This window comes from Sus scrofa, chromosome 4 (genome assembly GCF_054392235.1).
Source record: "Sus scrofa isolate SSC_HxYL_T2T_F1_AM1 chromosome 4, Sscrofa_HxYL_maternal_Yorkshire_Landrace_v2.0, whole genome shotgun sequence".
Taxonomy (NCBI): Eukaryota; Metazoa; Chordata; class Mammalia; order Artiodactyla; family Suidae; genus Sus; species Sus scrofa.
This window is the reverse complement of record NC_139386.1, coordinates 85545703-85571930: the sequence shown is the minus strand read 5'-3', so window position 1 is coordinate 85571930 and position 26228 is coordinate 85545703. Positions and strand designations below refer to the sequence as shown.

Sequence of the window (26228 nt, the reverse complement as noted above, 5' to 3'; positions counted from 1 at the left end):
GTTCTCTAACCCGAGGCTGAATCTGCCTGGAGGCAGAGTGGTTTTTTCTTTGCACGAAGGCAACAAGCAGTCCAGCAGCTCCATGGCTGGGGCACTTGGGGTTCCATGAGACTGAGTACCTCGGATTTGACTGCAAAGGCAAGCCTTCAAGCTGATTTTTTCCATCCCATCGGCATACACCACGGAAAAACATAGCTACAGCATGCCCTTCCTTGCATGTTTTGACTTGTTTTTCAGGTGCTTCACTTTGCTATACTTCACAAATACATTGTTTTCAACAAATTGAAGGTGTGTTCCGTTTCTGATAGTGAGACAGCACATGCAAACCTTCATTGGAAGTTTAAGAAGAGTTGAGGCTGGGTGTGATCCCACACATATTTTTCGCATTAATTTGACTTTCTCCCTCTCCCCAACAGAAATAGATTATGGATATCTAGACATTGATACAGATATTGAGAGAGAGAGAGAGACTCAAACTAATGAGTAATAGGAGACATTGTCCTTAGGTTGGAAAAATGTGGGGATTTTGAAGTGGAGAGGGAATGCAAAGTGCTCACTCGTCCAAAGGGCACAGCAGCTTCCTGATGCAAGCAGATAGCTTGCCAGGTTTATCTTCCAATTTCTCATGAGAAGTCCCAAATCTGGATTTGATCTGAAATGTCCTATTTTATAAACATCAGAATTTAATTCAAAAAATTTTAATGACTCTGTAGGACAAACCAACCAGGAATGTGGCTAGAGGTTTTTGCACATTCTCTATGAGATACTCCCAAATTTAATCCTCTATTGCAAATCAAAATTTTGGAAACTTTACTCACTTGCTCAGGAGCACTAATTATGGCAGCCTCATTGAACAACACTCTGGGAGACCACAGAATTCAATGTGAAGAGCATCCCCTAGGAGTTCCTGTTGTGGCACAGTGGTTAACAAATCTGACTAGAAACCATGAGGTTGCGGATTCAATCCCTGGCCTTGCTCAGTGGGTTAAGGATCCGGCATTGCCCTGAGCTGTGGTGTAAGTCGCATTCGAGGCTCAGATCCCACGTTGCTGTGGCCCTGGCATAAGCAGATGGCTACAGCTCCAATTAGACCCCTAGCCTGGGAACTCCATATGCCAAGGAAGTGGCCCTAGAAAAGGCAAAATGACAAAAAGAAAGAGCATCCCCTGGAGGTATAAAACTAACATTTACATTTCCTAAAACTCTTTCCCTGAGACTTCTGCATAATTGTACTGCAGTTGATTAATGTTTGGCTAGATTCTAACACATTTTAAATAATCTGCATGGGACAACATCATTCAACAATGAGAAAAAATACTTTTCAAAAACCTTTTTGGAGTACCTTCATAAATGCCCTCACCTCTCTTCCGAAGGCATTTCAGGAGCCAGAGGAGTAATGATGCTAATGTCATGGAGACTCCACCAACAGAAAGTCCCATTACCGAGGGAATTTTGGACTTAGCAGGAGCTAAGGAAACAGAGTGGGGAGAACTGTCATGAGAAGGAATTAAATTTATAGTCTTTCTGTTCTGTCCACTTGCCCTTTTCTTCATACATTGATTACAGGGTACAAAGCAGAATAGCCATCTATAGTAATGTCTCTTCCTCGTGTATTGAGCAGATGAGCCAACAGAAGAGCATCATCTGTTCGATTCATGAGGAAAAGACATTACCAAAGTCCTTAGAGACTGGCCTCAAACCACTTTTGCAAGCTTATCTCCTAGCAGTTCCAGGCAGAACTCTAACTTCCTAAGCTTTCACAGCACACCTTGGTTAATCACTCATTTTGCTTTCATCCCTGCTTTTCCCTCTAGCACTCCTTTTTCCAGCTATCAGAATTCCATCAACATGTCACTTCTTTTGTTTTTCTCGCTGTCCCCGTAAAACAACATGTTCATCCATTCAATATTAGCCTGAGCAACTTTTCTCATCTTTCTAGTTTGAACACAATGGGCAGTTAATTGTGGTAGCCGGAAAGTTTCCTTCCTTAGCTCTCTTTCTTCTCTCTGCTCCCCCAAACAACCACCATCAATCAATGCTTCACCTTCACAAGTAGGCAGCATCCCAGACCAGTGTCCTGTGGCACCACACGTCAGAGCTACAGAACCATTGAGCATCCATCCTTCAGGACAGGCAAATGTACACACAGCACCAAACACGGGCTCCCCACTGCAGCTCATGTTGATCTCTCTGGGAACCTCCAAACTTGAACACTGTACCGCTGGAAATGAAAAGACAGGGAAGAGGTTAAGAAAAATCTACCAGAAAACTAAAACTGGCAGAAAAGTGCCCAGTGAAGGAGACAGCATCACATTTCACAGCTGGAAGATATAAGTGGTTACATTAGAAATTTGTTTGCTGTTTGCAGCAGCAGGTTTCTCAAGGAAACCAAGTCCCTAGTTCTTCCAGGGTGTGCACAGAAAGAGTCACAAGTGAAATCAATTTGGAAACTTCCAGAAGCACTAGGAAGACAACCCATGTAGCCTCTGTCTGGGCTGGACAAGGTTTCTACTGGAAAGCTGAGATACAAAATAATGGTGAGAAAATAATGTAGTGGAACTGGAAAATACTCAACATTTGGTGAGTAAACTCAGTTCATTTTGGACAAAGCAATGCTCAAAATTCAAGACTCTTCATAATTCTTCAGAAACTTGGGACAATGGTTGTGTTTTCTTTGAATTCCAGGCCCTTCTTTGACAATGGCATTAATTAAAGGATAACCTTTAAAGAGGCAGTTCCCTTCACGGCTCATCAGTTAATGAACCCAACTAGGATCCATGAGGATGAGGATTTGATCCTTGGCCTTATTCATTGGGTTAAGGATCTGGCATTGCTGTGAGCTGTGGTGCAGGAAGTAGAATTGGCTTGGATACCCCTTGCTGTGGCTGTAGCATAGGCTGGCAGCTGTATCTCCAATTTGTCCCCTAGCCTAGGAACCTCCATATGCAGCAGGTGTGACCCTAAAAAAAAAAAGAAAAAGAGATGGGATTAAGATGGTGGAATAGAAGGACTGGAACACACCTTCTCTCCTAAAAACAACAAAATTTAACAACCAAATACTGAGCAATCTTCAACCAAATGGACCAGAAACTTTCAAAAAGATATCCTACTCCAGAAGACAAAGAGGAGGCCACATCAAGAAGTAGGAGGGGCAATTATGTGATATAAGCAACCCCATACCTCCTGAGTGGGAATCCCTACAGACTGGAAAGTAACTGTTTCACAGAGACTCACCTACAGGAGTGAGAGTTCTGAGCCTCACATCAAACTCCCATGTGTGGGGATCTAGCACTGAGAGAAAGAGCCCCTGGAGCATCTGGCATTAAAGGCCAGTGGGGCTTATGCACAGGAACTCCATCAAACCTGACTGAAGTTCTTGGAGGACCTCCTGGGAAAACAGGGGTGAATGTGGCTTGTTGTAGGGTAAGGACATTGGAAGCAAGGCTCTTGGGAATATTCATCAGTGTGCCTTTCTCTGGAGGTGGCCATTTTGGGAAAATTTGGCCCCACCCATCAGCGCTAAGAAGCCCCAGCAATCCCACTCCTGGGCATCTATCCAGAGAAAACCATGACTCGCAAAAACACATGTACTCCAGTGTTCATTGCAGCAATATTTGCAATAGCCAAGACATGGAAACAACCTAAATGTCCATCAACAGAAGAGTGGATCAAGAAGATGTGGTACATACACACAATGGAATATTACTCAGCCATTAAAAGGAACAAAATACCGGAATTTTTAGCAACATGGATGGACCTAGAAATTACTATGCTAAGTGAAGTCAGTCAGACAATGAGACACCAACATGAAATGCTATCACTGACATGTGGATTCTGAAAGAAGGACACAATGAACTTCTTTGCAAAACAGATCCTGACTCACAGGTTTTGAAAAATTTATGGTTTCCAAAGGAGACAAGTTGGGGGTTGGTGGGATGCGCTGGGGGTGTGGGATGGAAATCCTATAAAATTGGATTGTGATGATCATTGTACAAGTATAAATGTAATAAATTCATTGAGTAATAAATATATATATGTATGTAAAAAATAAATTTAAAAAATTTTTAAGAGAAAAGTATTAAAAAAAATTTTAAAAAGGTAGTACCATATTGACAATACAAATATTGGCTGAGAGAACAAGTTTAATTAAAAACAATAACAAGGTAGGTCACAGACTCGGCTCAGATCCCGCATTGCCATGGCTGTGGTGTAGGCTGGCAGCTGCAGCTCCAAGCTGCATCTCCAATTCGACCCATGGCCAGCGAACTTCCATATGTGGCAGGTGCGGCCCTAAAAAGGAAAAACTTTAAAAAAAAACAAACAAACAAAAAAGAACTTTCCCTGAAGTGTTGGAAATGTATAAATTGGATTTAAAAATGAAGGCCATGAGGGACAAGCTAGAGAATGTTCTGTGCCTTCTGAGAGAGAGTGACCATTGCAGCCTGGAAGAGAAGCACTCTCTCCTCCGGAGGAAGTACCCTGCTTGGCCTCCCTGCTGCTTGGGAGATAACCCTCCCCACAGCTGACAGAGCAGGAGGAATTATAGCTGAATTTCCTCCAAGGGTGGTTTCAAATCTGGCTTCTGTGCTCAGGGGCTTCCTGTCCTTGACAGGTCACAACTGAGAAGGGAAACCAAAGCATCTTTGCTCCCCTCTCACCTTGTAGCAGATGGAAACTATACCACTGTTTATTGAATGCCAGGCAGGATGAAATATAGTGCCTTCATTTGTGCATATCCTCTAAACCATAAGCCTGTGAAGTTGGTACCATTATTGTCCTTGCTTGACAACGAGAAAGCTGGAAGGCAGAATGTTTTAACTATGTTGTCAAGGTGCCCTAACTAATAAGTGGTGAATCTGAGATTCAAACCCAGGAGGGTCTGGCCTCATAACCTCAGCTCTTAACCATCATCTGACACCATATACCCCAGCCAGCCAGGACACAGAAGTGTGCTATCATCTTTAGTAGAGGAAAAGGTGAGAAGAAGCCTTACCTTGCTCACACTGGAGGCCTCGGAAGCCAGGGTAGCACTGGCAAGTAGAGCTATTGATGGTCTCTATGCATTCACCATGGCCGCTGCAGGATGTAGGGGTACAGGCAGCTGTGGAAAAGACAATCCATGATGTTGATTTATTATTAGGCTGATAATAAGTTCCTTTGAATTTAGGATCTACAGTGTGTAACAAGGATGTCACCAATGATACAGAATGCCAGAGATTTTTAGTGGAAGTAATAGGGACGGAGTAGACACAGGTATTTTTAGAAGTCCCAATAAAGGACCACAGATAATGAGTGAAACTTAGGGGACTTTGGGAGATCGCTGTAAGTAAATAAATTGATCAAAAAAGCCATCAGAACAAGGCAGCTTTGCTTCACTAGCGGAGCCTTGAGAATTGCCTCAGGTCTTGGGTGGGGGATGGGATGAGGCCTTCATTCATGTTCAGACCAAGGGCAAGAGTTTGAGGACCACCCTTCTGCGGATTTGAATACACACCTTATGGGATACTAAGGAGGAGCTACTACTCCCAGAAAGGAAGAGGAGGGCTTTTCAAATCCCCACTCCCCTTGGATGATGAAACTGTATACATCCTCCTGGCAGTGCTTCCTGCCCACTTGGATCTCTCACAAGCGTCCTATCTTAATCTATTTCTTGCCTATCACTTTGTCTCTCACTCATTTCCTTCTGTGTGGGGACATGAAGAACCTGAACCTCAGTGAGTCCAGACACAGGGTGAGTGATTCTAATTTAAAACCTTGAGTTCAAGTCCCAGTCTGGGTTTAGACTGGGTTTGAGTCCCAGCATGTGGGTTCAAGTTCCAAACTGTGTTCTGGCTAGGTTCAGGCCGTCAATACTGTCAGTTTCAGAAGTGCTTGACAGAATGCCAAAACAGAGGTTTAGGCTCAACCATTTTAAACCTTGATGATAATGTATGGATCTCAGGGGTATAGCTGTTACTGCCACCAAAAATAGAAAAGTCACCTTATCACAGATTCTAAGGAGGATTCCTCTACTGCAAATAAACAAATAACTAAATATGTATTATATGTGTGTATACACTGTATATAAGTATACACCTATATATATTTATGAATACGTAATACGTATCCTTGCCTGCATTCACCCAAAGAAGAAAAAGGGACAATTTATCATATCAAACAGAATGTCTTAAAACCATGTCTTTTAGAACATAAAATTACCATAATAGAGACCAGCTTTTGCATATAGTCAGCAGTTTGTCAAGATGCTCACACCCAGAATCTACCTGCCACTGCTGCCTCAAACTCCTACCTGTGTAGCACAAGGCGAGCTTCTTTTTGCTGCATCTCTCATCATTCCACTTGCCAGAGTCTTTGTCTCTCTTGATGTAGATCTCTACACAGTCCTCATTGCTTTCCTTGTTGTTTGGTTCACCTGGAGCCCAGTTGGTGGCCTCTAGGGTCAAGGCTTTCTTGGTCCCTATCCATGTCCATGTGCCATTGATCTTCCTGATTCCAATCCAGTAGTAACTTGCTGAATAGTTGAACGTGGAGTTCAGGTATTCAATCTCTGCATGGTTTTGAATTGCGACCAGATGTGTGTACCTCTGCTGGCAATAAGCACTGGCATCATCAAAAGTCATGGTTTCTGTAGAGGCGCTGTAAGACCAGGCTCCACTTTCTCTAAGCAGGAGAAGCACTAAGGGGGGAAAAATGAAAGAAATGGGAAAGTTCAGTCATGGGCTTTTTATTGTTTTATTTTTGGCATCCAGTGGGATGACTTGACATTTTTTCACCTTTCCCAAAGTAAGCAGGGGGACACATGGAGAAACTACCATTTACTGTGTATCTCTTTTGTGATTGACCCTCCACTTGGTGCTTTACCTGCACGCACACCATAACCTGTATACCTACTTAACAGTAGAATGATCATCAGAATAACTTACTACGCTTTATTGAGCACTTCATATGTACCACCAAACACTGTCACTTTCCAGGAGCCATGAGACCGTACCCTCACAATGCCTCTGGGAAATAGGTAATTTATGATCCATGCTTTACACATAAGGAAGCTGAGACACAATGAGGGAAACTGCTCCCAGTCCAAGGCACAACACCTTGTAAGGAGATGCCAGGGATGCTGCTAAACAAGCCCCAATGCACAAGGCAGCCCCTCACAAGGAAGACTTATGTGGTCCAAAATATCGGTAGTGCCAAGCATAAGAAACCCTGGTCCCACTACTGAAATGGACTTACCCAAAGGGAGAGCAGAGAGAAACTGTGAAGCAATCATGACTTCAAGAGTTCTTTTGATCCTAAGATGAGACTTGAAATGCTTTTCTGGAGGGGAAAGTACAAAATTAATCACAGAATGAAAGCCCAGGTTGCCAGTTACTCACATCATTCTACAGCGATGCATATAGCGGTGCCTATCATGAGATATTTAGAGAAAGGAGTGGAACGCTTTGCCACAATAGTCATTCATTTCCAAGAAGTTTACCCAAATGAATAAAGATAAAAGTTAAGATGTTCATCATTTAGGTCAAAGAGAAAAGCTAGGTTTTAACTAGTCTGAATTCAACAAGAACTTGCACAGATCTTTTATCAGAACTGTGTGTATCTATAATCTATGTTTCTTGTCCATGGCTCCTCTAGTACAAACTTCTTGTACTCACTGTTTTGTGAAACAGTTGTTTGGGCATCAGATTCCTCCCAAGTTGCTTTGGCTTCTGTCACAATGCTTTGGCACCAAAAGACCTATAAGAGATATTCAGGCCTGTAAGCTTTCTGTTGCTTTCCCTGAGAATTGTATAGACAAATCCCTCAGTCACTTAGACTAAAATAAGAATACAATCCAAACCTGATTCACTTTAAGTACATCACAGTCACTTCCTCCAGAGAAATAAAGACACTTCTCGGACTGACCATTATGTGTGGGAAGTGGTATCCAAGTGTTTCTTCTCGGAGGTCTATTATAGGCTTAACAAAGCGGAAGGGGGGCAGATTCCTAGAATCTTGGGTATAGATTTTTAAAAGATGAACTCACTCTTTAAAATATTTTTTTCCTCTCTATAACGCATTCAAAAGTAAAGTGCTAAAACAATGCCAGTCGTTAAAAGTGCCTCCAGAACCTGTAATTTGGATTGGTAAAATGAAGTTTTGAAGAAACTTCAAAACTTGGATAGCCAATTGTAACGGAAAGAAAAAACATTGAATTTGGAAGCTATTGCCAGTCACTGTGAGTCAGCTTCACATCTGCCTGAGGTCTTGTAAGCGCCATGATGCGAAGATTTGCTTCTTATGATGTCACCCACAGTCCGGCAGCAGCTGCATGACCTCAAGATTATTAGCGATGCAGAATCTCCTGTCACCCCAACACCTAGAAATGTGCTTGCCTGATAGTCAGTGTTCATTAAATAGTCCATGGGTTAACAAATTAACATACTCTTAGGGTTCAGTACTTTTTCCACAGACTAGCCCTTCTGCCAGTTTGTACCCAGTTTTGTGTCCTCCCAACACAACTCCTCTAGCAATCTGATAAAAAACTACTTACATTCGAGGCTGAGATCAAGTGTTATCTCTTCTCAGTCTTCCCTCACTAGCCCAAAGGAGTTTCTCCTCTGTGTTAGCACTGGCTCGACTTCCACTGTCATTACTTCTAGCCTCCTGTTGCATGTTAATTGTTTGCTTGCATGTTTAGGTAAGGAAATTAGTAATTTCCTCTAATAAAATACAATCCCTAGGCTTTAGGATTGGGAAAGGGGGGCCTCTAATTAGGAAGGGAGGTGGGATTCACCCAACACGACCCTGATGAAATCTAGGTTTATTCCTCTTTAGCCTATGGTCCCCAGATCTTACCTCCCTTTAGAAGAAGCTCCTCAGGACTCTCTCAAGACTTGAAGTTCAGAGTCAGAAAAATAAAGGGAAGATTTCCTAGCTCTGTGACCAATCTTACAACTTCCGTTTCTGTCTGAAAATCTACCAAGTCACCATCAGAAGACTGGCAATAGGAAATTTCCACCCTTTCTCTTCCCCATTCACTTTCTCCCTTATGCACCCCATTACAGGCATATGGTCTGACTGGAGAACTGAAGAGGACAACCCTCCCAAAACCTGTGCAGTATGCATGACATTCACATGAGCAGTTCACTAGTTGTGTTACTATTTCCACCCTAGATTGGATGATTCCTAAAAATGTAGGATGTATCGTTGTATCTTTTTCTTTTTCTTTTTTTTTTTTTCTTTTCTTTTTTTTTTTTTTTTTTTTGTCTTTTTGCCTTTTTAGGGCTGCACTGCCGCATATGGAGGATCCCAGGCTAGGAGTCTGATTGGAGCTACAGCTGCTGGCCTACACAACAGCCACAGCAATGCCAGATCCGAGCCCCATCTGCCACCTACACCACAGCTCATAGCAACACCAGATCCTTAACCCACTGAGCGAGGCCAGGGATCAAATCCCCAACCTCATGTTTCCTAGTCAGATTCACTTCCGATGCGCCATGACGGGAACTCCTCTTTTTCTCTTTATACCCCACTGTCAAACTCAGGGTCTCACATATGATCAGAAGCGTGGCATTTTCCTTGAGTCTTGGGTGTAGGTTTTTTAAAAGACTGACATTGGAAGTTAGTACCGATACTGATTTAGTGAGTGATTTTTTTCAGTGGTGACTTATTCCACAAAATTATAAGTTAAGGACAGTGCCACAGGACTGGCCTAAATGGCTGACCATCACATTACCATCCAGATCAGCAGAGTTTTGAGAATGCTAGAATGTTAAACCAGCTGGCACCCTGGGACAACAGGTACACCCTGGGACTGTCTCAGGCAAACCGGGAGGTATGGTCACTATAGGTTTAAAGCTCTGCAGTACTGCCCCGAGAACCAAATCTCCAACTGTTGGGAAATGCTCAGGGTACAGCCGGGTCTCTTGGCCACTCCTACAATGCTTGTCCTTGGCCTTTTCCCTGAGTCATATGCCCCTGTTCCTTCACTGTCTTCTCTGCTGGGAGTCACCAGCAATTCCACCTCCAGTCATTGGTTCAAAGGTTCAACTATTGTGCAAATTCCAGGCAATCTCCTGATGCCCTGATTGGTCTTTTTCCTTGGGCTCCACCATCTTGCCTTTCCCAAAACTCTTTCTTGCGCTCTAAATCTCAACTGTGATAATTCTGTATACCTCTCGCTATCATTCTTCATTTGGCTCCTTTCCCTCCTACCTTCCTGGATTTGTTTCTTTGTTTGCTGTTTGCTCCTGCTTTCATACATCTCTTCTTCCTCTGAGGCTTGGGTCCTCTTCGTCACATACTGTTCTCTTTCCCATTAATTCACTGCTGACCCCTCATACATTAAACCTGACCAAGTCTCTTCATTAACAAAGGAGATGCACCAGTCACTGGAAAAGGGGCATACGGAAGTCACATCTACTTGGGGACTTGTCTGTTCATCACATCCCTTCTGTAAAGAGCCAGGAGAAATGAGATGTCACCAGAAGGGGGTTCACTTACCAAAGAACACAAGAGAAAACTGTACTTACAGGTACTACATGACTTTATTCTATTTGACTTTTTTGGCTTTTTGCCATTTCTTGGGCCACTCGCACAGCATATGGAGGTTCCCAGGCTAGGGGTCTAATCGGAGCTGTAGCCACTCCTTAACCCACGGAGCAAGGCCAGGGATCCAACCCTCAGCCTCATGGTTCCTAGTCGGATTCGGTAACCACTGAGCCACGAGGGGAACTCCTACAAGTACTACATGACTTTAGCAGAAACTGTTAAAGATGGAAATTGACTCTTCTACATGCAGGAAGTACTTGATGAATTCTGGTTGGCATGGGAATGCATTTGGATGTTAGACTAGAGCAGAAATCTGCCTGACGTGCAAGTCCTGGAGAAAATTATACATGAAGGGACTGGCACCGAGAAAGTGGCTCCTGGAGGGGCTCAGTTCTTCCTATTACCACAATGTTCCTCAAGGTAGAAACTTTACGTGCATGTTTACGAATGACCAAACGGTGAGGCCATCCATCCAAGGTGTCCTTTTTTAAAAACTGCAGAAGAACTGACCTACAGTATATATTGGTTTCTGATGTACAACATAAAGACTCAATGTTTGTATAGGCTGTGAAGTGATCACCCCAATAAGTCTAGTTACCATCTATCTCCATACAAAGTTACAAAAGTTTTCTTCTTGTGATGAGAAGGTACAAGATTTCCTTTCCTGGCAGCTTTCAAAGTTGCGATGCAATATTATTGACTACAGTCACCACACTGTACACTACCTCCCCAGGACTGACTTATTTTATAACCGGAAGTTTGTACCTCACGATCCCCTTCACCCATTTCACCCAACCCCCAGCCCCCTTCCCCTCTGGCAACCACCAATCTGTTCTCTAGATCTACCCATTTTGTTTTGTTTGTTTGTTTGCTTGCCTTGTGTTTTAGATTAACAAGGAACTATCAGAAAGAGAAATTAAGCAGACAATCCCACTCACAAATGCATCAAAAAGAATAAAACACCTGGGACTAAATTTAACTAAAATGCCTCCTGAGACCAATTATGGGTAGAGTTTAGGCTCTGCCATTTGGCTGTGTCCTTTACTTTTAAGGAATTGGGTATAATGTCTACATGATAATAAGAGAAGGTAGTAAACTAAAATTACCAGAGACATAAAAATATCTAACGATTTTAACTCTAAGTTTATTTCTCTTTACGCCAAACTACACAATTATAGGAGATAGGACAGGAGAGTTTCTGAACTATGTTGGGGGAAGGTTAAGGATAAGATCTTCTTCCCACTCTGGGTAAGACGAAAAGTATTTTAAATGAATTAAACATCAAAATATTTAACGCTTAAAATAACAGCTTGGGGAATTCCGTAGTGGGACAGCAGAAACGAATCTGACTAGTATCCATGAGGATTTGGGTTTGATCCCTGGCCTCACTCAGTGGGTTGGGGATCTAGCCTTGTAGTGAGCTGTGGCAGAGTTTGCTGATGCAGCTGGGATCCCGCATTGCTGTGGCCGTGGCATAGGCTGGCAGCTGTATCTCCGATTCGACCCCTAGCCTGGGAACGTCCACGTGCAGTAGGTGTGACCCTAAAAAGCAGGGGAAAAAAATTAAATAATTAAGTAAAAAGTAAAATAAGGGCTTGAACATATTTCCTGCTAAAGGTAGTAAAGTTTCAGAGCATTAGAACTATGTGTGCCACTCTTCCTAGAAAATGTTCCTCTCTGGGATTTTCCTTAGAAGAGAGCATTTTTTTTTTTTTTTAATTATCGTAAAAATACTGGAGAAGCTTGAAAACACCAAAGTATACAGGAAACAGAGTTCAAACTGTGGAAAGCTCAGGGAAGAAAAGCAAATGACTGAAAATATAGCTCATTCTGAAGGTTCTTTAAACACGGGGAGTAGAAAAGCAGTGATAATTTCAAAAGCTGGCACAGAGATTGGTTAGTGAGAACATGATGTGCCAGTGATCAACAGGTGTGCTTTCAGTTTCTACAATTTATTTCACCTTTTCCACAAAGTTGCCTCTAAAAAATGCCCCACCTCCACCCCAAACACCCTTGTTTCATGTGATTCAAAACAAGTTCAGACTCAAGTTTATAGAAATTCACCAGAAATGATTTAGCCTAGAGGAGCAGAGATCTAGAAGGCTTTTGAGCTACAGGATATTTTTGAGACACATAAAGGGATTTGGGGGTTAAGGACTTGAGGTTTTCTCTGTGAGGTTGTGGGTTCCGTCCCTGGCCTTGCTCAGTGGGTTAAGGATCTGGCGTCGCTTAGGTCACAGATGAGGCTGTGATCCAGTGTTGCTGTGGCCCCTGGCCTGGGAATTTCCATATGTGGCAGGTGTGGCCCTGTGGCAATAAAAGGAAAAAAATAGACACACATAAAGAATGTGGTCCGGCCTTGACCTTTCCTCATTAACAGAAGGAGGATAGTGTTTTGTTCCCCATTTTAGTTGATTAAATCAATTTCTCAGAGAGGGTGGCTTTTTTTGTTCTGGGGGTTTTTTTTGCTTTTGTTTTTGTTTTTGTTTTTTGGGTTTTTTGTTTGTTTTTTGTGTTTTAGGGCGACGGCCATGGCATATAGAAATTCCCAGGCTAGGTTTGAATCAGATACACAGCTTCTGGCCTATGGCACAGCCACTGCCATGCAGGATCTAAGCCCCGTCTACGACCTACACCTCAGGTCACAGCACCACCGGATCCTTAACCCAGTGACCAAGGACAGGGATCAAACCCAAACTTCTTGGTTACTAGTTGGGTTCGTTTCCACTGCACCATAAGGGGAACTCCCGAGGGTGGGTTTTTGCTACATGTTCTGAGGCATGTTGACTTCTCTGTAGCCTCAAATCTGAAAGATGACCCCTCTGGTTGAATGACTGTGGTTCATCATGTAGGGTCCAGGAGTGGAACCTCACTGGTGGTTGGAAATTTCAGAGGAGGCTGAGGAAATTGCTGGAGCAACACTCATGCTATATGGCTAACTGGATATGTTAGGAGGCTTTGGGGATTGTGCCGATGCTGCTGTGCCACTCGGACAGCTAAAGACCCTCTGAGACTCCTGGACGGGGTGACAGGAACAAGTTTCAGTAGCCATCCACCTTCACTGCTCACGCTGACAGCCTTCAGTGCAGTGGCCAGAGAGCGGGCAGAGGAGGTCACATGGGAATACTTGGCTCTGTAGCTCATCCCCAGGGTCAAACCTTTCCTTTGAGTTCACCTGCTGCCCCCTAAGATTACTAAGACCTCATTCCATCTAGATGTGCTGGTTACCCCAGTCAGAGAGGCTGTGAATCACCTTGAGAGAAAAAGAAGAAAGGCATCATCTCTCACAGCCCCCACTTCCTGCACTTGGTGGATGTCCCGTGATTCTCTGGATGCGCATCAGTTTATCGCCCATTTTCCAGTATCTCACCTGTCAGAAAGCTGTGGAGGCTGGTAGGACTAAGCACAGGGCCACTAGGAAGTGCTGAGGGGGCAGAAGGAGCTGCAAACAGCCTTGTCCCACTTGCCCCATCGTGTTCTCTAACCCGAGGCTGAATCTGCCTGGAGGCAGAGTGGTTTTTTCTTTGCACGAAGGCAACAAGCAGTCCAGCAGCTCCATGGCTGGGGCACTTGGGGTTCCATGAGACTGAGTACCTCGGATTTGACTGCAAAGGCAAGCCTTCAAGCTGATTTTTTCCATCCCATCGGCATACACCACGGAAAAACATAGCCACAGCATGCCCTTCCTTGCATGTTTTGACTTGTTTTTCAGGTGCTTCACTTTGCTGTACTTCACAAATACATTGTTTTCAACAAATTGAAGGTGTGTTCCGTTTCTGATAGTGAGACAGCACATGCAAACCTTCATTGGAAGTTTAAGAAGAGTTGAGGCTGGGTATGATCCCACACATACTTTTCTCATTAATTTGACTTTCTCTCTCTCCCCAACAGAAATAGATTATGGATATCTAGATATTGATACAGACATTGAGTGAGAGAGAAACAGTTTCAAACTAATGAGTAATATTAGAGAGTGTCCTTTCGCTGGAAAAAAGTGGAAGATATTACTGCTACTATATTAGGTATTAAAGGCAAATTATATAATTTAATCTTTAAAACACACTTCAGGATGGGCTTTTTATCCTCAACTAATATAAGGAGCTTGCTACTACTTCTGAAGTTCACTTAATTGAATCAAAGTCCTTTATTCCTTTGTTAAATATCATAGCTGTCTTGGCCACTAATCCTGTTTTCTAAGGGGTAATAGTTGTCCTTTTTTGCATGCTTTGGCATTGCAGAGCATTAAGATTGAAGAGGAATGCATCTTGTAAATTCTTTTGTAAAAACTAAGTCACATACAGGCTGTGTTCTGCCTTTAATCTTACCATTTTTCATAGGAACTATGTGCCTGTACTCTTAGTTCGTTTTCCACTGCCCAGAGCCTCTCTGACTTCAGCTGAGAAAATGAGGGTGAGGGTGACAAATGCCTTCATGCTGACCAGGAGCTAATGCTCTTCCTTTGTAATATTTTTTTTATTGCTTCTTAATCCTTTAATTAGACGAAGTCCTTCAGAAGGAAGCACAGTTCACTGTTACCAAAGGAAGTAAAGAGCAAAAGCAGACTGTGGTGGACCTTCACACATGTGCACACACACACACACACACACACACACACACGAATATGAAGAAACACAGTTCATGAAGGTCTCAGAGTCTAAAAGAAATGTACTGTTTATGAGAGCCATGACTTGGAACACTAAGCAGCTCTGGGAAGGGGATGTGGGACAATGTGGCGGGGCGAGACATGGCAGGGGTCGGGCATGTCGGGGACTGTGCGCCTGGGAGCCCCGCTGACTGAGCCCGAGGAGCTGGCGCGGTAGCCCGGGTGGCAGAGGGGTCGGGAGGCCCTGGCTCAGAGATTTACTCAGAATCTTTCTTTTTCTTCTTTTTCACTGGCGTTTCATCTAGCATACCAGCCACTGCTGCCTCAATTGGCTTTGGTAGCTTTTTCTTTTCTTTCCTTCTTCTGGGCTTCAGGGGAAAGTCCTGGTCACTGAGTACCTCCCTGCTACCCTCTCCGTCCTCAGCGGAGACACCAGAATTCTCGTCCCTGCCAGGGTCTCCGAGCTGCCACTCAGCTCGGGCTCTCTTCTTCTTGGCCTTGGGCTGGGTGCCGTTTTCCACACTTTTGTCTTTCGCCTCTTTCTTTCTCTTCTTTCCCCTTTTGCTCCGCAGGGGGGTCTCTGAAACACCTGGCCCCTCAGCGGTGTCCTGCAGCTTGTTCTTTTGCTCTGCCATGCGCTTGGCAAAGTACTCGTGGATGGTGAAGGCAATGGTGGTCATGGTGGAGGTGTCAGTCCCCTCTGGAGTGGCGGGGCTGGACGTCTCCTCAGGAGTCTTCTTCTGCCTTTTTCCAAAAAGGCAGTCAAGATTTGTTTTGCTCTGAGATGAGAGATCCTTCCCCTTTGGGAATTTCATATAATGAACACGGTTTTTGGAGATTTTGAACTTCTCTTCAAGGCTGAAAGATTTCTTTCCTTGTTGTCTGAGGAGTCTGCTGTTTCCTGCCCATGGCAAGTGTTCAGTGCAGCCAGAAGCTGGTTAAAATCATCTTGATGAGCAATCCAGTTGTCTTCATTATTGATCGTAGCTCCAAGTCCCAGGTGGTTGTTTTTAACTTGAACTTTGATATGATCTGTGGCTCCTTGCTCCTGAGCCCCTAAACCCTTTCCTTTAGACCATCCCATCTTCTCTAGCATTCTCTGGCCAAACTTGGAGTCATTACTCCATGCAGTGTTTCTTGGATCCACAGCCCGCTTCTGCTTCCGCCGATGCTCAGCCAGCATCGACATGTCGCAGAGCCTGTGACGCCAAGGGCTTCGGAACCTGAGCGACTTCGGCTCCGGTGCGTCCGACTTACTGAGAACCTACTGTAATATTTTCTTTGATATTTAGATTACGCAGCTGTTTGTTATTATTGTAATTTTTACTGTTTATTTCAAATAGATTATTAATCCTTCCCCTGTAAAAGCACTTCACTTTGACAACTTCCTATGTAGATGATGAAGCTATGAAGCTACTTTTAAGGGTTATCTGAGTTCACTTTTAATTCCTTGAGAAACCAGCAGTCAGAATCGCGAGACTATCTAATGGTGATAAAAGTACCGTGGCTTTTCCCCAACCATCCTGGTTGTCTAGAAGCTGCTTCCTGGGACTCCAATAAAGGATTGTTTTATGGCACAGAGAACTTTCTCTGCTGGCTGCACCCAAGTTAGGATGGTCATTTTGAATGGGCACTTTTTACCCAGAGAAAAGCCTTACTGTCAGCAAGCTCAATGCCACCATAACACAGTGCAAATTCAGGAAATTCTGGCTGAGGTGGAGGCAAATTTATGTTGTCACATAATTTCTTTGCTATTTCTTTTTTTAAAATATTTTTTAAGCTATAATAAAACCTGAATAAAACACTGTGGAGGGTGCTGAAATGTGAAAGCATATTTTGTCCTCTAGCTGAGCAGCTGAACCCAATTCCTCTGAGGGCAGTACAGTACATGTGTCATTGACAATTGCATTTGACAAAGGAAGTATGTCAGCCCCGTTCTGCATGGAGGCATCTCCCACCCATATGCAACTGAGTCTTTAGAAACAAATTTACAAGATGCACTATCCTTCAAACTTAGTGCTCTGTAATGCCGAAGCATCCAAAAAGGACAACTTAGAAATTACAAGGTGAAGTGAGGGAGAGGGTTGTGGAAAGACAGAATGGGGTTTGGCCTTGGGGAGTGAAATTTCTGGAATCTAGATTTCTTCAAGTTCTGAACTAGGATTTGTAAACTATAAAGTCACAGACCTGATTTTTAACAAAAGGGTACAAGGCTTCCTATTTGATTGAGAAAACAGGATGACTAAATACCAATGAGAATTCATGAACATAATTCCCATTTATACACAGGAATCATGTAGAAGGAACCATCATAAGGGCTCAATATTAACTATTATCCTTAAAAAAATTGATAGGGCAATACTACCATAAACCATTTCACAGTTGGAAAAGTGAATTTTAACTCAAGCATTGACTCCAATGCTCATTATCTTAACATGTGTCTCTTTAAAAAATTATTTACATGAGAAAGTGTACTATGCACACTTTTCCTGAATTTAAGTTCATAATTTTATCTCAAGTCTCTTTTGCTGCCAGCTATCCAGGGTGTGTCCCTGTTAGGCCATTTGCCACCTCCAAAATTATCCTCAATGCCCAGGATTATCTATTTCCCAGGATTGGGCTTCTGCAGGCTGAAACTGTGCCCTAAGCCCCTGTTCAGGGCCTGTGTCGGTTCTACTCCTAGACAGGCCTCCAGATGACACCTGTTTGCGTGTCTAATTCATCTTGGAACTGAGAGTTATCTTTTGTCTCAAAATCATTGATACTATTGTCATGGGATTCTATCCAATGCTTTGTACCTGAATTAGCAAAATATGCTATCAGGGCCTATTCTACCTTATCTAGTTGGTAGGTCTGGAGTAGCTGTGACATTGCAGTAATGGCATCCTAGGTACATGCACTGGGACTACATGTCCTCTCAGTAGCTGCACCTGAGCATTTACCTGATGGAATACAAATTATCTGATTATAAATGGCTTTCTTCATATTGTGTGTGTGTGTGTATACATGACATATATATATGACATATATGCATTAGGGATTTATGTATAATACAAATAATTGTTAATGATAGGTATAAGTAAAAAAGTTTCTAAATGTGTATGCCTTTAGAATTAACAGCACAGTGATCAGCCAGGCACTTCATGTGAACAGAAATTAACAAACACACTCAAACTTGAGGTAAGAAATGGCAGATTTTCCAGGGAACAAATTTATATGCCAAAGGCAATAGAAAGGTCAAATAAAATGAAAGTGTAGAACAGAAAACTGTCCCACAAAATGATTTCCTAGATCGCTTCTGATGTTTAGGAACACTATTTTCTCAGTCTCACCTAGCAAGTACAACGTGGCTAATACAGTTGGTCTCTTAAGTTGGATAAACAAACTTAAACAAACATTGTAACTTCAGGAAAAAAATAATAGCAAAGCAGAAATCAAATATTCATAACGAAGTCTTCATTATTCTGTTTATTTAGGAAACAATGGACATTAACTGGGGTATTTAAAAGTCATTTCAATTAGGAATCTCTTTAGTCCTTCATCAATTATTTCGAGTGTTCTAGTCTCAAATACATTCCTTTCCTCTATAAACTTCTGAAAGAGATGAATACCTCCACCCACCCCAAAATAATGTGCTTTGCTGGCCATAAGCACCCGACCATTTTTACCTAACAATCTAACGAATGTTTGGTGCAAAGGACCATAATAATCAGGATTGTAAATGGTTTCTGAGGTAAGAATGAGATCATATTTTTCAAAGAGTTCTTCCCTGCTTAGTACAAGCTTACAAAACTCAGACCATTCCCCAGAAAAGAACCGGCATTTACATAATTCTTGTGCTACTTTTGATTTTCTGCATCTTTTCACATCTGGCTCATTTAGGTCATTTTCTTCATCTTCCAAAGTGGAGTTAGCCACTACGTTAGGTAAAGTTACTTCATCAATCACCACACTGTTATAATCTTGAAAATGAATTTCTTTGGCCCCTCCCTTGAATGCCATTATACCCAGCAACCCTGAACCACAACCAAGGTCCAACACTTTTTTCCCAGCAAATTTCACTTTGGCCTTTGTAAAATAGGCCAGGAGGTCAAAGGTACACTCCCAGATTTTTAAACCTCCTTCATAAACACCTGTAATCAGATCAGAGTGAGAAGAAAAGCTTTTTGAAATGATGTTTTCTCCAGAAAAGTTATCTTTCAAAAGGATGGTTTTCACTACTGATATGTTAACATGCTGAAGGCCTGGTAATGTTTCTATGACTTTACTTTCTAACACTTTCTTTAAATCTTTAGGCAGAGCATGTTCTTTGGCAACTCTCAAGCAGGGCTTTTTTTCATATGGCTCCAGGTTACTTAAACTGTTCGTTCCATTGAGTGAGTGGTCTGTGTCTTGAGAGGGAGCTGCATTTCCCCCTGACTGATGTTCCCACAAAAGATCCTGAAGCAAGTCAAACTGTTCTGTAGAAGATTTTTTATCACTGTGTTTACCTTTTTGTCTTTCTGAGACTAAAGACTCTTTAGAGAAATCCAGGGCCAAAGCTCCATCTTCAAGGGGTATTAATTCATCTTCCAGATGGTCTTCTATTGTGAAATTAAACTGAAAAGGCATTCTCTCATTAAGTGCACACAATCCTTAAACTCAAAGGAAGATTCTTCAACTTCTGGATAGAACTGATGACACGCACAAAACCCTGCCTCAATTATTTAGTTAATTTTGTTGGAGGCCTACTTCTCTTTAGCTGCTTATACACAGTTACAAATATTTAGGGATATTTCCAGATGATTTTTTAGAGGTCTTTACTCTTCTTTCAATTTAGCTCTAGATGGGGAAAAAAAAAGGAAATTGTTATTAAAAAGCAAAATGACACATTTGGTTTACACCTAATATTCAATAGCCCCCAGTCCCCAGCCCCACCCCCAACCAGCTGCCTTTTCTATGAATGCTGTGGAGGGAGATGAAGACATTTGGAAACGTACACACTCTTCAGGGTTCAAAAGCTGGAAAAAAGAATAAACTATAAAAACAAACAAAATGACAACAGCGGCAACAACTAGAAATAACAGAAGTACAAAATTCTCAGGCATCATCCGTCATAACCTTGCCCAAACATATTTATTTCCCAAACAGCCAGAATCTCTTCACTTCAGTCTGTTACAGTTTCGAGTAACGACTTCAAGCCTATACTTGGTAAATGAGCGTCCTTTTAAAAAAACATGCACAGGTATACTCTGGTGTGTGTAAATTCATACAAATGACCTCACTACAAACATTCAGCGGCCATCTGCAGCTCTAAGGGTATGGGAGTCGGGTACCTGTGGAGAAATTAGTAAAGATCACTTTGACACAAAATAAGGGCACTGAGCTAGGTGAAGAGGCCCGTAGAAAATGGGAGGAACTTTATCGAGACTCTTCTCTGCATCTACCTATTGTGCAGACACTTAATACATACCAACTGCTTCGATCTGCACAACAATTCTGGCAGGTGGGGTCTTTATCCTCATTACTTATGATATACAGGGAAGGATCACACATTAAGTGAGTAGTTTCTGCTTCCCTACACCGCAGGGCTTGGGGTCATTTCCGGCTGCAGGTCCCGGGTCAAACCCAACTCCAGACGTGCAATCTCAAAGCCCCAAGGGACGGAGGATAGCAAATCTAGGGACTCACATCCCCCTCCCCCATCTCCAGCGTTTCAAAGCAACACTAACGTGATCCAGACCTGGGGAAGCTCGCCCGCCCGCAGGTTCGCAGCTCACCGGGTGGGAGAACTCCAGCCAGACCCTCCAGACTGAAAGTGCACACCAGTGAGTTGAGTCCTCCTCAGGCCAGACAAACCCGACTCTCTTCCCAGACGTGTTCTTCCTGGACTCACCAAGGAAAGGCGCGCGCTTGCTCTCTATGGTTTTGGCTCGCAAGGCCTGCCGGGACGGTGGGGGTTTCCGGTCTTGGCTTTGGCGGGAGCGCTTGGAAGCTTTGGTCGTAGAGCTAAACGATGTCTCAGGAACGGGCGGTCCCAGCGAGCGCGGTTGCCCTGGAAGAATTAAGTAGCTGGCCGGAGGAGGTCTGCCGCCGGGAACTGCCGTCTGTCCTGCCTCGGCTCCTTATATCCTTCATTGTCACTTCTACTTAGGGTTGTGGGGCGGGTCTTCACTTTCCCTCCTGTGCCTCATCCCGGCTCCCGGGGGCCGTGTTGTGTTCCTGCGGCTTCAACCCTCTTGCTTTCTTTGTTGCTAAGCGAGATAAATAAGCGAGGGAATGAAAAGCAGGAAAGAGTCGTAGGTACCGAGGCCGAAGTCATGCCTGGCTTTGGCCCTGGAAGGACTCGCAGAGGTGTTGTGCCAGTGATTTTGGCAGTGGATGTGGCGTTTTCTTCCATTCCGCTGGGCCTTTGCGTTGTGCTGTACCTGCAATTAAGTGTGACTTCTGCATGGGGGGAGCGGGGGAGGCAAGGACTCAGACTTGAGAGGTAAGCTGAGCTGACTCTGAAGGTAGTAGAGAGAGGAGATACTCTGAGGTCTTACCTCTAAAATGGGTGATGAAAATGAATACTCTCCTCACTATTGTGAGAATCAAATTGAAGGACGTAGTTCTCCCATGATGCCAAGTCTGTAAAAGATGTTAAGTAAATAAAAGTGTTCTTCCCCTCCCATTTTCGAACCTTTTTTCCTTTATTGCTGGGGAATAGGAGTTGCTTTCTTGGTCATTAGCTTTGATCAGCTGGGTTTGAGGTATTTAAGGCCTGCGTTGTCCAGGTGCGGATTATTTTTAATCAGGCTAATCCTGTTTTGGTTGTAATGTGCTTGAAGTCCTAGCCCTTCATGTTAAAGGATAATTTTTGTTTATTTCTTAAACAGCTTTGAGGACATAAAACTTCATAAGAATACACTCAAAAAAAAAAAAAAAAACCCTTCACTTTAGAGAGTCTGAATACTGCACAAATACTTTACAGTAGAGGCCAAATGTAAATATTGCTGTCACATCGAAGTCATTCTCCTGGGCATTGCCATAGGTACCAAAGCCTTTTCTTAGTCCTTATGTAGGTATGGAATTGCTGTCCTAAAGGAATTTGGCTTGGAAAACAAATAGTCGTCCTCCTCATCTGTTACTACATGCATAATATGTACCAGGGAGGGTATTAATCTTTGGGGGAACAGAGAAAAGGAACATGGTTCCTCTTTCACCCCTTGAGGTTATAGGGAGATTTCAGTAATTGAAAATCAACATCCCACTTGGTTTTGCATCTTAAACTTAACCCAAACATGTTCTTTCCCCAACTTTCTTCATCTATATAAATGATTTCTCAAGCCAAAACCTTCAATCTTCTCTTTATCACATCCAGTCAGCATTTCTTTTGTTTCTGACTTTTTTTTTTTTTTCCCTTTACTTTTTAGGGCCCTAGGTGCAGCACATAGAAAGAAAAATAATAATTCTCTTACTCATGTCCTCTTATTATCCATTCTCCAAAAGAAGTTCAGAGTGGAAAACACTGTGTAATTCCCCAGGCTTCTTAACAAATTAGTAATAAAATCTAAACTTTTACCTTCAAGGCTCCTCAGGTTTTAAGCTTTGTCCTTCTCTCCCAACTGCCTCACTCTATTTGATCCACAAGTACAGGAAGCCTTTTTATTTTTTAAAAAATTTTTATTTATTTATTTATTTTTGCTTTTTAGGGCCACACCCATGGCATATGGAGGTTCCCAGGCTAGAGGTCGAATCCAAGCTACAGCTGCTGGCCTACGCCAGATCCTTAACCCACTGAACGAGGCCAACGGTTGAACCCACAAACTCATGGTTCCGGTTGGATGCGTTTCTGCTGCACCATGACAGGAACTCCAGAAAGCCTTTTTAAACCACCCTCCAGTGGCTTCTTAACAAGTTAGTAATCTAAACTTTTATCTTCAAGGCTTCTCATCTTTTAAGCTTTGTCCTTCTCTCCTAACTACCTCACTACATTAGATCCACAAGTACAGGAAGCTCAGCCAGCTCAGGATCTTCATGTTTGCTGATTTCTTGAGCCTCGTTCTTCCAGCCTTTTGTTCATCTCATTCAGGCCCCGGCTCAAATGTAACCTCAGTGGTCCTTTTGCAGAGCTCTCAATCTTAGGTGGTTCCCCCAAACCCAGTCTGTAATGCTTATCACATTGCTCTATTCAGTTTTCTGAAGAAAAATTATCATTAATAGAAATTGTCTTCTTTACTTTCTTTTTTGCTTTTCCTCACTATATGAAGTTCACAAATGCAGGGATTTTGTTTTCACTGTATTGTTTCCAGCTCCTAGAATAGTGCCTGGCACATAGGAAGCATTCGGTGAAGGGCTAAGAAAAGAAATTGTCTTGTTTTAAAACTGCCTGGAAGTCTCATTAGTTAATTTTTTTTTCCAGTTTGTGGTTTTATTTTATCTTCAACACTTTCAACAAATGAAAGAAGTTTTCAGTAAATCCACAATCATAACACCTTAACTAATTATTTTCTTGTTTTGCCTTTTACACATTATTTTCCAGTTGTTACCTGAATGCCTACATAATCATGACTTATGCTTAATTTTGGACAAGGCTAGAATTTTTTTTGACCTTTACTGAAATTTTTCCATGAAGCACGTTCTACTTTACCAAACTAAAATGAGTTAATGACTATATTTTGATTGCAGCTATAAAATACATATATGCAAATTAAGATTTCAGAAGAAAAATCGATTCTTGTATTACTGTGACAGGGAATGATTTATTCATTTTTTTAATTGACACATAAAGCTTATTTTTGTAGTAAAACATTTCTAAAAATTATTCTTGATGTTATGAAAGTGTATAGTTTATAGTATGATTATTGTTAACTTTTGTAATGAACACAAGATAACTTGTTATCACATGTTTGTAAGCTCCTATTGCAAAAGAGCTCCAGTCTGGTAAGGTGGTAAGATAGATATGCTAGTAACATGAAAAGGAGGTAGGTAGTGATCAATACTTAAGCCAGGTGCAAATAAAGTCCTGTAGAAATACCGAGGAGGAAGAAATGTCTGTTTCAGGAACCAGAAATCCATGGATTATTATAGACTGTTTCTCATCTGTAAAAAATATGTCATAACTATACATGGTTTGTAAATACAAGTTTATACCTGTGCAATTTTAAAAATGTTTCCTTAAAATATTTTCATTATATTGTTTGTTTACTCAATAAACATTTAAGTTTTTTAAAGCAAAATTAAGCGAGTAATTTGAGTCTAATATCAGTCTCTTAGTGATCATTGCTTAAATGTCAAGAATGGTCCTTTGAAACTCTGTTCTCAGTAGTGAACATCTTATTACCGTAATACTGATATTTTCCTTAATTTTTTTACTCTATGTATCAGCATTCTGACAATTGGATTGAGCATATTCGTAAGTAAAATTAATTTATGATTACTTTGGTGTCATTAAGACCTGAGTACCACATATCTCAATACAGTTTTGTATGCCCTATTTAAAGGGAGTTTAATTATTTCACTTTAAATTCCCTACTTAAAGGGATTTTAATTATTCATCATGGAAAGTTTGTATCATACAGAAAAACAGAAAAGGTAATATAACAGTCATTAATCTAGTATGTTTAAGATTTTGACATAGAACATTCTCATTTTGATTTTATATGTCAGCCTATTTATTATTCTTTGTATACATATTATATATATATTAATGTTGAAATTATACTATTTGGAACCTTTTTCTTTTTACCTTAGAGTATTGTGAACAATTTATCATGGTTTTAAACTATTTCTAGCAATCACTTTATAGCAGATCCTATTCAGCAGTTGTACCCATATCCATTAAACTGTCCTTAATCGCTGGACATATAGATTGATTTTTTTGTTTGTTTTTTTTAAACTTGACTATTATTTCATGTTATTCAATTTTTAGTGGTTTCTCTGCATAGAGTATGGCATTTTGAAACTGTACAAAGCTTTAGATTGTTAGTACTTACATATTCTTGCATGTGGGAAAGGGTGGTGGTCTTCGTTGGCTGATGTGACTTAATATTGCTACAAAATATGTCACTCTTTTACTTTCTAGAAATTCTGAAAATTATTGTAGAAATGTTTTTACCTCATATGAACCACCTGACATTGGAACAGACTTGCTTTTCACAAGTGCTGCCAAAGGTATAGTATAATTATTATCGTAATCAGTTCACATTATAAAGGCTGTTAAAATCTGGTCTCAATTTTAGACCATTTAATCTTAATTGTGGCTCTTCTTAATGTATCACATATTTGAAATACAAATATAATAGTTAAAAATAGATCTCATGTGAGAATATGATTGTGTTAGTGATCATTAAGTGATTTTATATTTTCAGGGAGTGTGGATCCTTTACTAATTGTATTTACATTATTTGTAGCTAATTTTAAATACTCTTGTATTTTAAAGCTATTTGTTGAAAATTTGAGATAAATGATGATGTTACTTAAATTTCTTTTTGTTATCTTCTCTGTAGAGTTTATTAGTAATTGCTAAATTTCATTGTTTGGAAAATGAAGCCAAAATTTGTTAAAGAGGTCTTAGAATAAAAAAGGCTGGGGAAGGTGTTCCCGTTGTGACTCGGTGGGTTAACAACACAACATAGTGTCCATGAGGATATGGGTTCCGTCCTTGGCCTCACTCAGTGGGTTAAGGATCTGGCATTGCGCAGGCTGTGGTGTAGGTCCTAGCTGCAGCTCGGATTGGCTGTGGCATTGGCCAGCAGCTGCAACTCCGATTTGACCCCTAGCCTGGGAATTTCCATATGCTGCAGGTGTGGCCATAAAAGAAAAATAAAACAAGACAGAAAGGCTGGAATATTGGTAAAGTGAAATAACTAGAGGGAAAACATCAAATTCACCAACCACATTTTTACCTTTTAGATGTTATGTGGTATACCTTTTCTTTGAAAAGCACAGTCATACCTTTTTTTTTTAATTGTCGGGGTTAAAGGTACTTTGGTGCCAAAATTAAACATTTTGTATGATAACTTATTTCTTATTGGAATGGATTTCTTAGTTTAGATTTGAAGCAAATAATCATCAGAACTCCTTTTACTCATATTCACTGGATTATTGTCTATCTAAAAAGTTTCTTAATATT

The 26228-nt window shown here is 41.6% G+C and overlaps 3 protein-coding genes and 1 pseudogene across 10 annotated transcripts in view; 1 reads left to right on the top strand and 3 right to left on the bottom strand.

Annotated features, from left to right (window-relative positions):
- Nucleotides 1-553: 553 nt before the first annotated feature.
- Nucleotides 554-7403, bottom strand: LOC106510097 (E-selectin). The gene is given in 8 exon segments (XM_085020966.1): nt 554-662; nt 1330-1468; nt 2045-2258; nt 2390-2511; nt 4434-4619; nt 4994-5101; nt 6290-6676; nt 7234-7403. Coding segments are annotated over 8 exon segments (1302 nt in total). The 5' UTR covers nt 7271-7403.
- A 7774-nt stretch (nt 7404-15177) lies between these two features.
- LOC110260297 (PIN2/TERF1-interacting telomerase inhibitor 1 pseudogene) lies at nt 15178-16399 on the bottom strand (annotated as a pseudogene).
- Nucleotides 16400-18586: 2187 nt separating this feature from the next.
- On the bottom strand, nt 18587-20947 carry METTL18 (methyltransferase 18, RPL3 N3(tau)-histidine). 5 transcript variants are annotated; one of them, XM_085022459.1, is made up of 3 exons: nt 20856-20947; nt 20239-20448; nt 18587-19954 (listed from the first exon to the last, which is right to left on the bottom strand). In XM_085022459.1, the coding sequence occupies exon 3, from the start codon at nt 19742-19744 to the stop codon at nt 18623-18625; it is 1122 nt and encodes a 373-aa protein (XP_084878585.1). In that variant the 5' UTR covers nt 19745-19954; nt 20239-20448; nt 20856-20947; the 3' UTR covers nt 18587-18622. The 5 variants fall into 5 exon arrangements, with proteins under 5 accessions (XP_084878585.1, XP_084878586.1, XP_020945094.2 ...); XM_085022460.1 differs by having other exon boundaries at nt 20893-20947; XM_021089435.2 differs by lacking the exon at nt 20239-20448.
- Nucleotides 20948-21067: 120 nt separating this feature from the next.
- FIRRM (FIGNL1 interacting regulator of recombination and mitosis) overlaps nt 21068-26228 on the top strand; it is a 41130-nt gene continuing 35969 nt past the window's right edge. For all 4 annotated transcript variants that reach the window (XM_085022451.1, XM_085022450.1, XM_085022452.1 and 1 more), the window contains exons 1-3: nt 21068-21239; nt 24470-24509; nt 25179-25267. Coding sequence is in view for 1 of the 4 variants with exons in the window: in XM_001928004.7 (XP_001928039.5) it covers nt 21129-21239; nt 24470-24509; nt 25179-25267 (240 nt within the window). In the remaining 3 variants the exon portion in view is untranslated. The remainder of the gene's footprint in view (nt 21240-24469; nt 24510-25178; nt 25268-26228) is intronic.